The sequence below is a fragment of the Leptonychotes weddellii genome, chromosome 5 (assembly GCF_054177405.1).
Source record: "Leptonychotes weddellii isolate Sample4059 chromosome 5, ASM5417740v2, whole genome shotgun sequence".
NCBI lineage: Eukaryota > Metazoa > Chordata > Mammalia > Carnivora > Phocidae > Leptonychotes > Leptonychotes weddellii.
The window spans coordinates 32,028,389-32,040,725 of NC_138373.1; the positions used below are offsets into that span (position 1 = coordinate 32,028,389).

A 12,337-nucleotide genomic window follows, 5' to 3' on the forward strand; every position below is an offset into this window, starting at 1 on the left:
AGCTCCAGGAGACTCCAGAAGCTCGAAACAGGCAGGAAGGATCCTCCCCTAGTGTTAGGAGGGGACACCTGCAAACACCTCGATCTCAGACTTCTGGCCTCCAGAACTGTGAGGGAATCAGTTCTGGTTGTTTTAGGCTACCAAGTTTGTGGGAATTTGTTACGGCAGCCCTAGAGAACTACTACCGTGTATCTGTGCTTTATATATAAAAATGTGATTTTTTTATGTGCCCCCTTTCCCCAAAGAACCAACTCACAACCCCTTGAAGGTGATACCGCCCCTGTGAAAATGCTTTTGAGTCTTATCAACAGCGGAGTAACTCTTGAACAAGCCCAGGGAAACCTCCAGGGTTTAGGAAGTAAGCAGTTGAGGTATATCCAAATCTAAAACGTTTAATGCTTTTGGTTGGAGCAAATGATCAGGCAAACAAGGAACATCATGTTTTACTGGTTGAAATAGAGTGTGTGGAACAGAATTGTAGTATTCTCGTCGAACAATTTGTTTTACAGGCAGAGCAATTCCGGAGTGCAGGATGGGGGATAAAAGTTCTCAGAATCCCCGTATTTCAGCCTGTAGAGAGAACATTCTCTAGCTAGTTGGAGGAAATACCACTCTGAATGATGCTCTTCCAGATTAGTGGATTTGCTCAGAAAATGCAAGCAGTTTCTAAAAGGGAAAGTAAGAGGGAAATTATATCCTGACACCCACTTTCCTCTGGATGCTCATGGTGCTGAGCCTTCTGTTCTATGAGAAACAGTGACAGGCGGGCATCCTCAGGAAGGAGTCTGGAGTGTTTGGTTGAGAAGCCTTAAGTCATCAGGATAACCTCTGACGTTTATCATGTGCTTTCTGTGTGTTGGGCACTGGGGTTGTGGACTCTACAGCTGCTCTCACTCGTCCCACGACAACCCAGTGAATGAGGTAGGCACATCCCCATTTTACAGATGAGGAAACTGAGGCACAGGGGAGTTAAGTCACCTGCTGGAGGTTACACAGCTAGTGAAAAGGCGGCTGGGGTTTGAACCCCGCCCCGTCTAAATTCTAAGACCCAACCTCCTAAACACAGTGCATGGGCAGGATCCTTTTGCGTGTGGGTTGTTTCTGTTCTGGTCACAACAGGTTAATGAACAAGAGGGAGAAAAAAACCAAGCCAAGGAGCTTCCAACCCTGGGGTCTAGGGAAATACAGAAGCCAGGAACTTGGCAGCCCTTCCTCGGATTTTTAATTTCACACCTCCCAAAGGTAGGAAAGACCTATTGATTGATGAAGCTCCAGCTTGGACCCCAGAAACCTCCAGCAAGGGAAGGGGGGACTGCGGCAGATGCCACCATGGCTGTTTGCTGTTTCTGTGACCCAGCTTCTCTTGTCCTGGGGTGATCTGCTTTCTCCTATCCCACTGCTGCTTCTGGAGGAAATGGCAATCACAGGACCCACAGCCCCTTGGCCAGTGCATCTGTAGGAACGAGCACACTACTCAACAGGGCCAGCCAGAGTATTCTGTGGGATCTGATACGGAAAGAGAATTCTCTCAACCTTAGAGATTGTGAGCCCTATGGTTGTAGGCTTGGGGCTGCTGACAGACACCTTTCCCACGAGGTGGAGGAGAGGATGAGACCAGTGTGAGAAGAGATACAGAGCTAGGAGGCCTGGGTGAGGTTGAGAGGATGAGCACATGAGCCTGAGGACACTGTGCTCCTGGATCCAGCCATACCTGCAGCAAGCAAGCCCTTAGCCATCCCAGTTACAGGACCCAGTTACAATTCCCTTTGTTGCTTAAGCCAGTTTGAGCTGGAGTTTTCCCAAGGGAGAAAGAATGAGCTTTCAAGGGGAGAACTGAGGCCTGAAGCTCATCCCTTTTGTCCAGGCTGGACTGTTCACAGCAGATCCAGGTTCCAGTTGTCAAGCCATGTAGAACCCCAAGTCAAGGAAAGGTTTCTCCATCCTTCCCTGGTGCTAGTCCTAGATAATTAACATGTGGGGAGTGCCAGGGCAGCTTACCCCAGAATGCTTCTAGGGCACACCTGGGTTTTAGAGGCAAGCTAGAAACTCATCTAAAGACTGGTGAAAATATCTCAGATTCCTCAGTGATAAATGTCCAGTGACATGGGAGCAATTAGCTTTGAGAATGTTTTCAGTCTCCCCCTACCTCTCTCCCTCATGTGCACACACACCTTGATGCAGGATGCAGTTTTGGATTTTGTTCCTATACCTGAGGAGCAAACAGAGATGGATGAGACTCCCTCCCTGCAGGGAGAAGGATGTCTCTGAGAAGGTATCTCCTTCCCTCTGCTCTAGGTTTGGAGGTGAGGTTGGTGTGCAAGGAAGTCCTTGCTTTCCTTGCTCCATCATGCCGAGACTGCATGGAAGCATGAACCCCATGGCTGTAAGCCTAGCCCTTGGGCAAGACGCAGTGACTCTGAGTGTTGACCAGAGATGACCCCCAGCTGTAAGCAAGACTATGAGAGAATAGTCTGTCAATACTGAAGCTGGTTCCAGGGGTCAGATTTGCCCTAGGGTGGACAAAACAAAGTCACAACCTCCTCCTCCCCATAGGGGAGTCCTGATGCCATGTTGAGATCCTGGATCCAGCCTTACCTGAAGCAAGAACTCCTGGACTGGCCAGTTGCATGTGATGATGACTGGTTACCCTTTTGTGTGGGTCTCTGTGACTTACAACCAAAAAAAAGTCATAATTAAACAGCTCCAAGGTGGGGGGCGGTGGGAGGAAGGACCTCCAGAGGAGTTTAAAGACAGACAGAGCCACTTCATCACTGCCTGGGCCTCTCCACCCTCCTCAAGTCGGTGGTGGTCAGGTTGACTTCCTAGCCAAGTGCTGGGACAATGGATTTCAGGTCCAGGTGGGCTGCTCCCCACAGGAAGTGGAGCCTGTAACTCATATAACTGCTCACCATGCATGTCTTGGGACACAGGGCATTGCTATGGAATCTGATGCAAAAACGGTCATTTCTGCCTACCCAGCGTCCTTTCCCTCTTGTGGGGTACCCCAGTATTCCTAGAGGCAACCTGCTTATGCTTTTTAAACCAGGTGGTTGGCTTCAGGAACAGGCATGTGGTCCAGGTGGACCAATCACTGAAACCCCATCCCCATCCCCATATGGTGATTGGTCCAGATTGGACACAGGACCCTGCTGCTGGCCAATCAGTGTTCTCTTCCCTGGGAACTGTGATTGGTTCAGGGACCAGTGTGGGACCCAGGCAGGCTGATTAAACTCCGTTCTGGGAGCTTGGATGGAACTTTGGGAGACAGAGGTTCTCTTCCGCTGAGCCTAATGGTGATGGGGTCCCCTGCGTGGGGAGGGCACCTGAGAAGGAGGCTGTTCCAGCGAAAGAAGAGCCAGAGGTGGAGGGGATGCTGAGCCTGATGACATCCCTGAGCTCCCAGACCAGGCCGACCCAAAGGTGGCCCACCCACTCCTTGGTTTTCCTTATGTGAAGTGCAAAGGAGATCGTTCTGTCTTTGCATCCTCGAGAGTGCACGAGCTGGATCATTGCCATTGGCTCCGGATGCCCCAACTTAGTGTCCAGACACAGGGCTGCAACCCACATAGTCCCAGACCCCGTGGACACTTGCAGACATGGGAGGCAAGCGGGCTGCCCCACAGGGCTCAGTCCCAGCTATCTGGAGACCAGGGGGCTGCTGTGGGACTGGCCAGAAGAGGAGGAGGTGGTGGTGCTGAGCTGGGAGAAGCCGCTGGTGCAGGATTCCAGGCTGGACATGGAGCCCCTGGGGAGGAAAGGCGTCGCACGCACATTACCTTCTGGTGGTGACACAGCCCTGGGGCCCACACAGCAGTGGAAAAGCTGGTGATGCTGCAAATGAGACCCCAGGGTTTTTTCCACAAGGCTGGTAACCACCCCAGGCACAGAGGGCAAGTGCAGAGGGAAAAGCAAGTGAAGTTACGGTAAGAAACGAGGCTCCACCCATTTTCCTGCCCACCGCCCCCCCCAACCCCGACAAAGATCCCAGCCTGCCACATACCATTCGGGGGCTTCCTTGACCTGGAGATCTAGCATGGCCCAGAGGGTGCCAGCACCGCCAAGCCTCCTGCAGCTCCTTAGAGCTGAAGACTCTCTGCTGCCCCAGAGCTCCAGTCTGCATTCTGACAACACCCCCCTAACCCCCACCACGTGATTTGTGTGCACACCACCTAGGTCTCAACTCCAATGTCACTTCCCAGGTACCTCCCCCATACCTCCTGCCCACCCTATGCCAGGCCCCTTGTCCTGTGCTGTGACAACACCCTGTGCTGAGACCTCTGGCACCTCCTAGCTGTGTGACCCTGGGCAAGGACCCCAGATTGGAGTACCTTCGTGGCATCCACTGCTGTTCATAATTACGTACAGGTGTGATCATGTGGCCTCCTGCTCCATGATGGCAGACCCTGTGTGTCTGGTCCCCCAGGGTCCGCCCAATGCGTGCCTACTGAGGACAGCCAGGGACTAGCCCTTGACCTGGTTCTCTGTGAGCTCTTGAAGCTCAGGGCAGCAAGGTTCCCCCACATGGACCAGACCAGACAGGCTGGCAAGCAGCATCTGGCCCACCCTTCAGCCTCCACCTGCCCTCCTGGAGGCAGCAGCCCCCAGGTGCTAGTGTCTACAATGTCTGTCCCCTGCACTGGCGCCCAGTGGCCAAAACAAGCTGCTTCCCAAAGAGGAAATCACCAGCCCTCCCATGCTGTGGGGCTCTCTTTGGAGTAAAGACACTGGCCCAGTATCTCTCACATTGGGCTGCATGTGCCCTTAGGGTACTTGGAGCTCCACCTGGCATATGGATGCAGATGCGACACCCTCCTGGAGCCTCAATTTGACTCCATGGTAAAGAATATAAAGCATTATTTTTAGAAGGAAACTAACAGAGGGGCGCCTGGGTGGCTCAGCTGGTTAAGTGTCCAACTCTGGATCTCAGCTCAGGTCTTGATCTCACGGTCATGAGTTCAAGCCCCATGTTGGCCTCCACGCTGGGCGTGGAGCCTACTTAAAAAAGAAAAACGGAAACTAACAGAGATACGTCATGAAGCAGGATGCAAAATCACATTTGTTTTTAAAAGATAAAATGTAAAGCCTTGAAGACACTGCCTGCTCCATCTCCTCACCCTCTGCTTCATTTTTGCTATCAAGTGCTTACTGTATGCCTTAGTGAAGAGCAGGCTTCCCCCAACCATTTCTTCCTGATGACAACCCTGTGATGTAGGGGTTTCAGCAGTCCCTATTTAACAGATGGGGAGGCTAAGGCTCAGACACTTAAGTGGCTTACCTGAGGTCACACAGCAACCAGAGAGTGCTGGAGGTCTTAACCACTACACTTCCTGCCTCTCTGAAAGCAACACTTGGGGAGATGTGTCTGCGAGACACTATTCTAGAATGTTCTAGAACAGCCCAACCCTGTTTTATGGGTTTCTAGGAGTGAGAGGAGTGAGAGTGGGCTCCCCTTCCCCCAGCAATCAATCTGGTATGTTGGGCTTCTGTCCAGAGTTTCATTTGAAGGGGAGGTTCTGCAGCTGAAGCAGCATTTGGACACAGTGTTGGATCTGATTGCTCACACAGGTGCTGAACCACTGGAGAATTTTAACAATACCAATGCTGGGGCCCCACCCCTGGATAAGCTCAAAGGCAAGTAGGGAAGATGAATCCAGTGTCCCCCAGCCCAGAAGGAAGGGGCCTCAGAAGCGCTGTGGGCCTGGCCTGGAGAGGAGGAGGGGGCCCTTCCTGCCCAGGTTCCCTACTCCAGCCCCTCCTACCTGAAGTCCTCAGACGCCAGCACCTCGTAGTAGTAGAGGAGTTTGCACTTGGGGCCAGGGCTGTGCAGGGCCGTCAGGACGTCCTCCACACCCGGGAGGCTGCAGGCCACATTGCCAGGGGGGCTGTGCATTTGCCACTGGAGCAAGTAGATGCCAGGCCACCGGGTCACATGGGAGCCCTGAAACACAGCAGTCCTGCCTGAGGCTCTGGCCCGCCTGGGGACGGACGGGAACCCCTTGCTAAACCAGCACACCCATAAATCTTCCTCGCAGGGCCTCCGGAAGTCACCCTTGACCCCTCCGCTGTTACCCCATATCTGTGGGGGCTGAGAGCCTCCCTCTGATCTGGTGGGAGTGGAGGCCTGGGGTGGGGCTGTGGTTGCAGGAGAACAGGTAGAGTTGGTTAAACGCCTGGATTTTGTTGGGCTTTTGTTGTGCTGCCCCAGGAGGGATTTGGGCAGAGAGCTGGCAGGTTGGTTAGAGTTGGTGGAAGGCCTGGGCGGTGAGAATGGAGGTGTTAGTTGTTACAAGAGCAAGTTCAGGGAGGGCTAGGGGTGCTGGTGTTTGAGGTACAAGACAGCCTGCTGCTCAGGGACCCTGGGTGAGATCCGCTGTGCTCACTGGAGTCTGTTTGTGCAGTGTGAGTGAATGAGTGGGGCTGGTGATCTAACACTTGTGAGCCGTGGCCTGGAGGAGCATGTGAGTAACAGGGGAGTTCATGTTCCAAGATGCATCTGAGTTCTGTCCCCAGACTTAAAGCATCTCTGCTGCATAGGTTCTGAAACTAACACATCAGAAATCACTGGGAGAGGGTGAGGGATGCAGAGTCCAGGCCTCGTGCCCAGAGGTTCTGAGTTACGCCCCTGGCATGGGGCCTGGCAGTCTGCATCTTTGACAAGAGTCCCAGAGGATTCTGAGGCTGGGATCCTGGGGTCCCCAGAGTTCTGGATCTGTCCAGTCCTTTCTCCCTGAGTGTCCTACAGGGTCCCTGAGGTCAAGGGCCAGAACCCTGGCACACAGTGAACACTCAGTCCTGTATTATGAATGAATAAATGAACAAAGGAGTTCGAACCTGGATGCTCTCCCCTTCCCGGCAGACAAGAGGGGCTTCGACACGGCTATAATCCACACCTAGGACCCAGCCTTTGTCCATCAGCTGCCCGCCAGCCCTGGCCCCGGGCTCCTGGGGGCCAAGCTTGGGCATCTGCTTGCTGTGGTACAGGCTGAACACCACGTCCCCTCTCAGGATGTCAAAGTCCCAGGTGATGACTGACTCCCCCTCCAGGATCTCCACCGCAACCTGCATGGGGGGCAGGGGGGGGAGGGGAAGGCATAGTCTGAGAGTCCCATCTGGAATCCCACCAGGAGCGGGGAGCTGGGATGGGGAGGTCAGCTGCAGTAGGTGCTGTGGGGTACCCACCTGGATCTCCAGTCCCCACTGCAGGGAGGATGGGCTGCTGAGGCCCCCAGCCTCCACTGTCTAAGAACTGCTCTGGGCAAATGGACCTGCCTCTGTCTGAAATGGCTGGGAGGTCCCACCCTGTCACAGGGTGGGTGACCCACAGCCGAGGACTGACATGAGAGTACAAAAGACCTGCCCATCTGTCATGCTCTGCACAGCCCAGTGCTCCCCTCAGATCAGGCTGGGCAAGACTCGGCTGTATCGCCCCTGTGCTTACATCCATCCCCACACCGACCCTGTCCCACCTCTCCTTACAGGTTTCTCCCAAGAGCTCACCCTCAACAAATCACTGGCACAAGAACCCTCATCTCAGGCTCTGCTTCAGGGGACCCTGGCCTAAGGTAACACCCCATCCCAGCGGGCCCTCCCAGGCCAGGTCCCAGCACCTCATGGGGGGCCCCTCGGAGCACGCTGGCCGACTGGTAGGTCTCTCTCCACTGCTGCAGCTGGTCCGTGTGCCCCTGCTCCTCTTCTGTCAGATAGAGGGACTTGGGGACCAGCCCTCCTTCAGGGACATTGCACTGAGGGACAAAGACAAAGGTGGCAGGCCTGGCTGACCCACAGAAGGGTGCTCTGTGACCCCTGAAACTGCACTTGTCACAGCAACCCCTTAGTGAGTAGGGTGCAGGGCTTCCATTACCTCATTTACTCTCCAGAACCACGATGCAATAGAATCTATTATTCTTTCCTTCCGTTTCACAGAGGAGGAAAATGGAAGCTCAGAGAGGTCGGGCCACTTGCCCGAGATCACACAGCAGAAAGTGCTGAGCCTGGGCACAAACCCATGTTTATCAGGCCCCCCAGGCTCATGTCTCTTATTACCATGCTGGTCTTGGAAGCCCATTTGCTAAACATAAATCATGCATATGTATCTCAACAAGCGGAGAAATTGGGCAAGCTTGGCAAAATTCCTGGGAAATGCCTTTTTTAAATTCAGAAATCAAGTAAGCTTGGAGTTTGGTATTCTGTTAGAAAAGGGAGAGGGGCCTGCCCTCCCACAGCCAGATGAGATAAGACCGTCGTGACCCAGGGTCACCCCTTCCTGTGTCATCTCACCCCCAGGGGGAGGCAGTAGAAGGGGTCTGTGGTTGCCTCCCCTTGAAGCAGTTGGCCGATCTTCCCACTCCATGGGGTTGTGGGTTGGGAATAAATCCCTTTGGGTACACCAACTCCAGGGTCCAGACCAGTGGGATGTTTGAGTCACCTCTCCCAGAAGCAGAGGGTGCAAAGTCAGCAGGTAAACTCTGACTGCTGCCTAGCAACATACTGAGTGGGGAATACCAAGGTAAACCTTTGACTGGCCTGGTCTCTGGGCTTCCGGAAACTTCCATCTGGATCACTATGTTTGAAAGAAACAAGGTAAGGCCCCTCCTTTGGAGAGAACTCACCTCTCTTTGGGGCAGCTTCAAAAACAAGCCCTGCTCCCCCAAAAAGAGAAAGCATGACCTCTCCAGGTACCAGCACCCACACACACAACAGAGGGCCCCACTCCAGCCTCCTTGGACCTCTGCAGCCCTGCCCCAGCAATCTCTGGCTCCTCCCGCGGCCACAGCCCGGCCCTGCAGCCATACACTCACCACACACTCTCCCCCGAGGAAGTCAGGGATCACTTCTTTATCCAGGTAGTCCACAAGGCCTCCGGGGCCCTGGTAATTGCTACCGCTGTAGATGAGAAACTTCTGTCTGGTGTTCTCATTGATGAAGGGGCTGATCTGAAGTGGGGGAGAGGAGACAAGATGGAACGGTGTTTTTGTTTGTTTTATATGGAGATGTAATTCACATCACAAAAAATTAACCATTTTATCTTATTGGTTTTTTAAGTTTTTATGTATTTAAATAATCTCTGCACCCAATGTGGGGCTCGAACTCATGACCCTGAGATCAAGCATCACATGCTCTTCTGTTCTTTTTTTTTTCCAAGATTTTATTTATTTATTTGAGAAAGAGTGAGAAAGTGCAAGTGCACGACTAGGGGTGGGGAGGGTGGACAGAGGGAAAAGGAGAAGCAGACTCCCCAGTGAGCAGGGAGCCCGACACAGGGTTCAATCCTAGGACCCCGAGATCATGACCCAAGCCGAAGTCAGACGCTCAACTGACTGAGCCACCGAGGAGCCCCAGTGTTGCATGCTCTTCTGATTGAGCCGGCCAGGTGCCCCAGAATTAACCATTTTAAAGTGAACAGTTTGATGGCTTTTAGTTCATTTACTATGTTGTATAACTACCACTTTCCTATAATTCCAAGACTTCTCATCACCCCAAAAGGAAACCCCATTCCTTTTACACATTCATACACATCAGCGGCTCCTCGCCATGCCCCTCGCCCAGCCCCTGGCAACCACCGATCTGCTTTCTGTCTCTATGGATTTGTCTGTTCTGGACACTTCATAGAAACAGAAGCACACGACATGTGGCCTTTTGTGTCTGGCTTCTCTCACTCAGCAACATGGTTTCCAGGTTCATCCATGTCGTAGTCCTTTTTATGGCTAAATAATATTCCACTGTATGGATGATCCTGTTTTGTTTACCCCAGATGGAAAGTATTTCAATGCTGAACTCAAAGCTGCATGTCGATCCATTGTTTTTCACGGCACACACACTCCCCCCCCGCCCCCCCCCGCCCCCCCGCCCAGTGCTGGTGTGGTATCTGACGAGGTACATAGTTGGGGCAGGAAGGAAGGACTTGATATTGGCAGGGCACCAGCCAATTCAGCAAGGAATGCCACAGGCAAAAGATGGACAGGGAACTGGGAATCCCACCTGTGTGGTCACTCTCCTTCAGCCTCCACCCCGGGAAGCAGTCACCTGCGGGCCTCGGCAACCTGGCTCCATGCCACCAGCTTCCATCTGGTGTGGCCACTGGGCAGGGGTGGGGGGCAGCAGCAGGAGATGGGAGGTGGGAACAAAGAAAGAGGCCAGGGTACTTCTCCCCCTGCCCTCTCCCACCTCAGTGCCCCTGGACACCCCCACTTCCACCCCATTCCAGCTCTTATGGGGCTCGGTAACAATGTCATTCCCTCTGCTTGTCCCTCCAGCCCCCTGGGGGTGGTCAGGGTTCACTGCAGGGGCTAGCCCCAGGGGCCTCTCCATCCTGCCCATACCTCTGCAAGGAGTTCTTTCATGTTACATCCCCATTAAGCCACTGGGGCGAATCCCACTTTTGGCCAGAACCCTAAGTGACTGGCTCCCACCACCATGCAATATACATCTTCTTACAGGTCTCCAAATAGCAAGGGAACTTCATTTTCACAAAGATCAGGATATTTCAAGATAAAAAGCTTCAGGAGCGGGCACCTGGGTGGCTCAGTTGGTTGAGCGACTGCCTTCGGCTCCGGTCATGATCCTGGAGTCCCTGGATCGAGTCCCGCATCGGGCTCCCTGCTCGGCAGGGAGCCTGCTTCTGCCTCTGACCCTCCCCCCTCTCATGTGCTCTCTCTCTCTCATTCTCTCTGTCTCAAATAAATAAATAAAATCTTTAAAAAAAAAAAAAAAGCTTCAGGAGCAGGTCCTACCCATCCCTCCTACAGCTTCTGCTCCCCGGCCCAGCCCCAACAGAGCCTTGAAGTAGCCACAGGAGCTAGAGAACATTCTGCCCCAAAAGTCCGCTCACATCCTCTCCTGCTGACCATCCTCCATGGCTCCCTACTGCCCCAGGACAAAGTCCCACCTTCACCACAGCCTGGACTTGGCAAGCACTGGTCCCCAAGCATTTTCCCAGCCTCTGCCAGGGCCACTGTCCCTTTTGCTCCTTTTTGCCCCAAACATTCTGGACTGGGTTTTCAGTTTTTCAAAAAGCATCAAGTACAATCCTGCCTCCAGGCCTTTGCCCATGCTGTGTGGGTTGCCTGGCCCATCCTTCCTCCCTGCCCTTCCCTGCATGATTCCTGCTCCTTCCTAGGGTCTCAGCTACAAGTCACCTCCTCTGAGAGACCTTCCTCAGTTCTCCAATCTAAATTACCCCCTACGTCAGCCCCTATCTGACTTAGCCTCTCCAAGAACCCTGAACGTCCTCACGCCCTTGCCACGGGGAACCACGAAGTGTTTGCTTGTGTGGGGTTATCTGCTTTATCTCTCCCCATCCCGTGACAATGGTGGGGAGACACAGTGGCTGGCTTGTTTACTTTGAATCCCCAGGGCCTGGAAGGTGCCTGGCACATAGTAGGTGCTTAGTGAAACACTGAATCCACTTAACTCTCAAATGTCTATCCTGATTGCACCTCAATTTATAGCAGCGGTTCTCCGGTTTTCTGCGGCACTGAATCCTCGGAGGGGCCTGTGGACCAGTAGCAAGGCCCCGGGGCAGTAGTTTTCAGTTGCCAGTAACAACCTGCTCATGGTTGTGAGATTGATTCAGCACACTGTGACTAGCCTATTTTTAATGGAATGGAATAGAAGAGCGAAGAGGGTGTTGTACGTAGTTAAGGTAACCATTGCTTGCTGATCTGTTCAGGTGTGTGTGTGTGCGCGCGCATGCGTGTGTGTCTGTGTTAGGTTGTAACATAACGTGTATTTCTTACTGTGGGGTCTTGGGCAAAAAGTTTTAAAATTCCTACAGCACAGGATCCCAACACTCCTCGGAGCCAACTCACAGGAACCCGGGGAACGCTGTACAATCCTGAGTGTGACTAGTGTCCACAAAGCAGGACAACAGATACATAAATCATGGTCTACCCATGTGGTGGAATCGGATTCAGATCTAAAAAGGAATGAAATACTGATCCGTGCTACAATGTGGATGAATCTGAAATCATGATGCTCAGTGAGAGTAATCAGATGCAAAAAGCTTCGTATTGTATGATCCCACTTATGTGAAATATCTCAAATAGGCAAATCCATAGAGACAGAAGCAGACTGATGGCTGCCAGGAGCTGGGGAGCAGGGAGGAGCAGGGCTGCTACAGGGCTTCCTTTTGTGGTGCTGATAATGTTCTGGAACTAGATGGTGGGATGGTTGCACAACCCTGTGGATCTACTAAAAACCACTGCATTCTGCACTTTGAAAGGTTGAACCTTATGGTCAATGAGTTCTAGCTCAATAAAACTGTGACTTAGAAGAAATGACATGGAACAAGCAGGCAGAGGGAACCCACCCCCCACCTCGGTCATCTCCACTGGGCAGG

General features: G+C 53.0%; 1 protein-coding gene across 1 annotated transcript in view; it reads right to left on the reverse strand.

Annotated features, from left to right (window-relative positions):
- Positions 1-376: 376 nt before the first annotated feature.
- SEC14L5 (SEC14 like lipid binding 5) overlaps positions 377-12,337 on the reverse strand; it is a 39,276-nt gene continuing 27,315 nt past the window's right edge. Inside the window, exons 12-16 of the mRNA XM_081820092.1 lie at positions 8,799-8,933; positions 7,608-7,742; positions 6,832-7,059; positions 5,760-5,938; positions 377-3,745 (exon numbers count right to left, since the gene is read on the reverse strand). Coding sequence (XP_081676218.1) covers positions 3,637-3,745; positions 5,760-5,938; positions 6,832-7,059; positions 7,608-7,742; positions 8,799-8,933 — 786 coding nt within the window. The 3' untranslated portion in view covers positions 377-3,636. The remainder of the gene's footprint in view (positions 3,746-5,759; positions 5,939-6,831; positions 7,060-7,607; positions 7,743-8,798; positions 8,934-12,337) is intronic.